This window comes from Polistes canadensis, unplaced genomic scaffold, assembly GCF_001313835.1.
Source record: "Polistes canadensis isolate GaletaPanama2010 unplaced genomic scaffold, ASM131383v1 scaffold_123, whole genome shotgun sequence".
Taxonomy (NCBI): domain Eukaryota; kingdom Metazoa; phylum Arthropoda; class Insecta; order Hymenoptera; family Vespidae; genus Polistes; species Polistes canadensis.
In genome coordinates, this window is record NW_014569670.1 from 402,081 (window position 1) to 403,835 (window position 1,755).

Below are 1,755 nucleotides of genomic sequence, written 5' to 3' on the forward strand. Positions count from 1 at the left end.
ATATATATATATATTTAAAATGACATTTTATTTATTACGATCGTATATATTTATATTTAAAAAAATTTGTTTCAATATCGTGTAAAATAAATCATCGATATAAATCGAATATTTTAATTTGTTTCGATAATCATATTGTGTGTTACAGTATTTATTCAAGATATTAAATATTAATTTTCATGTTAGAAAATTGTGAATACGATAAAAGTGTCATCGGTCGAATAACAAAAAAAAAAAAAGAAAATAAAAAACGAATTTGATCGTTCGTTTCAAACAAATTCCCACGATAAAAAGATAATACACGAGTAGTTATAATAGTAGTAGTAGTAATAGTAGTGGTAATCTACATCCAAGAGATATATCTATGTTTCTGGTTTTGTCATTAACGATGAAGCAAATAATATACGACATTATACTAGGTAACAGTTTAACTATCAAGCTTTAAAAGTATTACGATCGCGAAACGTAAGTTAAACGTTACTGAAACAGCATATTAAACATAGATTAGACTCCCACAATTTCACTTTGAGATCATTTTATCATTTAACATTATTATAGATACTACCACTGAACTGTACTTATATGAGTTAAATGTTTCTCGTGACTCAAGAAGAATCAACGTCGGTCGGTGTTTCTAAACATTTACATTTTTATCTGTCAAAGATAAAAAAGAAAAAACCCCACACACACGTACTCACTTTTTTGTACGTCCTTTTTTTTATTGTATTCAACATTCAAAGAATTAAAAAGAAAGAACAATTAAATATTTATATTTTATTTAATTTGTAAGAACGTTGGGGGTGTGTGGGGAGGTAAGGTAGGGGTATACATTAAAGAATATATTTTTATATATCAATAAGAAAAAAAATAAAAATAGATAAGGAGTGGGAGAGATAAAGGATGGCTTTTAATGATATTCAACATATCGAACTGGTAAATGTAACATGGTGTCTACAAGTGTATGGATATTTTTGGACATCGCATCTGGTTGAACGCAAATCTTGAACGTCTTGACTTTGGAACTTCGTCAGTCTTCGTTTGCTCTTGCTAAGGTTGAAATCCTTAAGATTGTATACCCATTTCCTTCTACTTTTTTTTATTTATATATATATAAAATAAAATTAATATAATACAACGATTATCTAATGGCAAATCATACGGCACGGTCAGGTAGTTGTTTTTTTTTTGTATGGTCTCTTCTTTTATTTTTAATATATACCCAAATGTTTATATTTTATTATTAAGATATTTTATTGAAGAAAAAGAAATAATAATAATAATAATAATTATAGATATAGTGGAAGTTACTTTCCAAGCTTATGCGAGACAACAATCAACAAACGAAGAACCAACGCAACGAAGATGTTTTCATTTAAAAATTCGTTTTGTGTTAATGGCAATAGTTTCATTAGTGGTTGCCTCATTCATTATATATTGGTTTGTTAATTCAATTTTGGTTAGTCGTAATGAAAATAGACAACATGATCCTAACAAACATCGTTCTGTTTCGAGAAAACAATCTTATCTTGAAAGACTACCTAATCAAATTATACCATTGGAATATACGTAAGTAAATATATTAATAAAAAGTATATAATATATATTATGTATATATTGGTAAAAATTAATATATGATCGAAGAAGAAATAAAATTATAAACGAACAAAAAAATAATATATATGTATATGTATATGAGTTTATAATTATGAAAATAGTCTAATTGTTGGTTAATTGTATCCTTTGTTTTGAGATATG

The 1,755-nt window shown here is 26.1% G+C and overlaps 1 protein-coding gene across 1 annotated transcript in view; it reads left to right on the top strand.

Moving 5' to 3' along the window:
- The first annotated feature begins 900 nt into the window (after positions 1–900).
- Positions 901–1,755, top strand: part of LOC106788057 (aminopeptidase Q-like) — a 10,931-nt gene continuing 10,076 nt past the window's right edge. Inside the window, exons 1-2 of the mRNA XM_014750978.1 lie at positions 901–959; positions 1,462–1,566. Of these exons, the coding sequence (XP_014606464.1) occupies positions 901–959; positions 1,462–1,566 (164 nt within the window). The remainder of the gene's footprint in view (positions 960–1,461; positions 1,567–1,755) is intronic.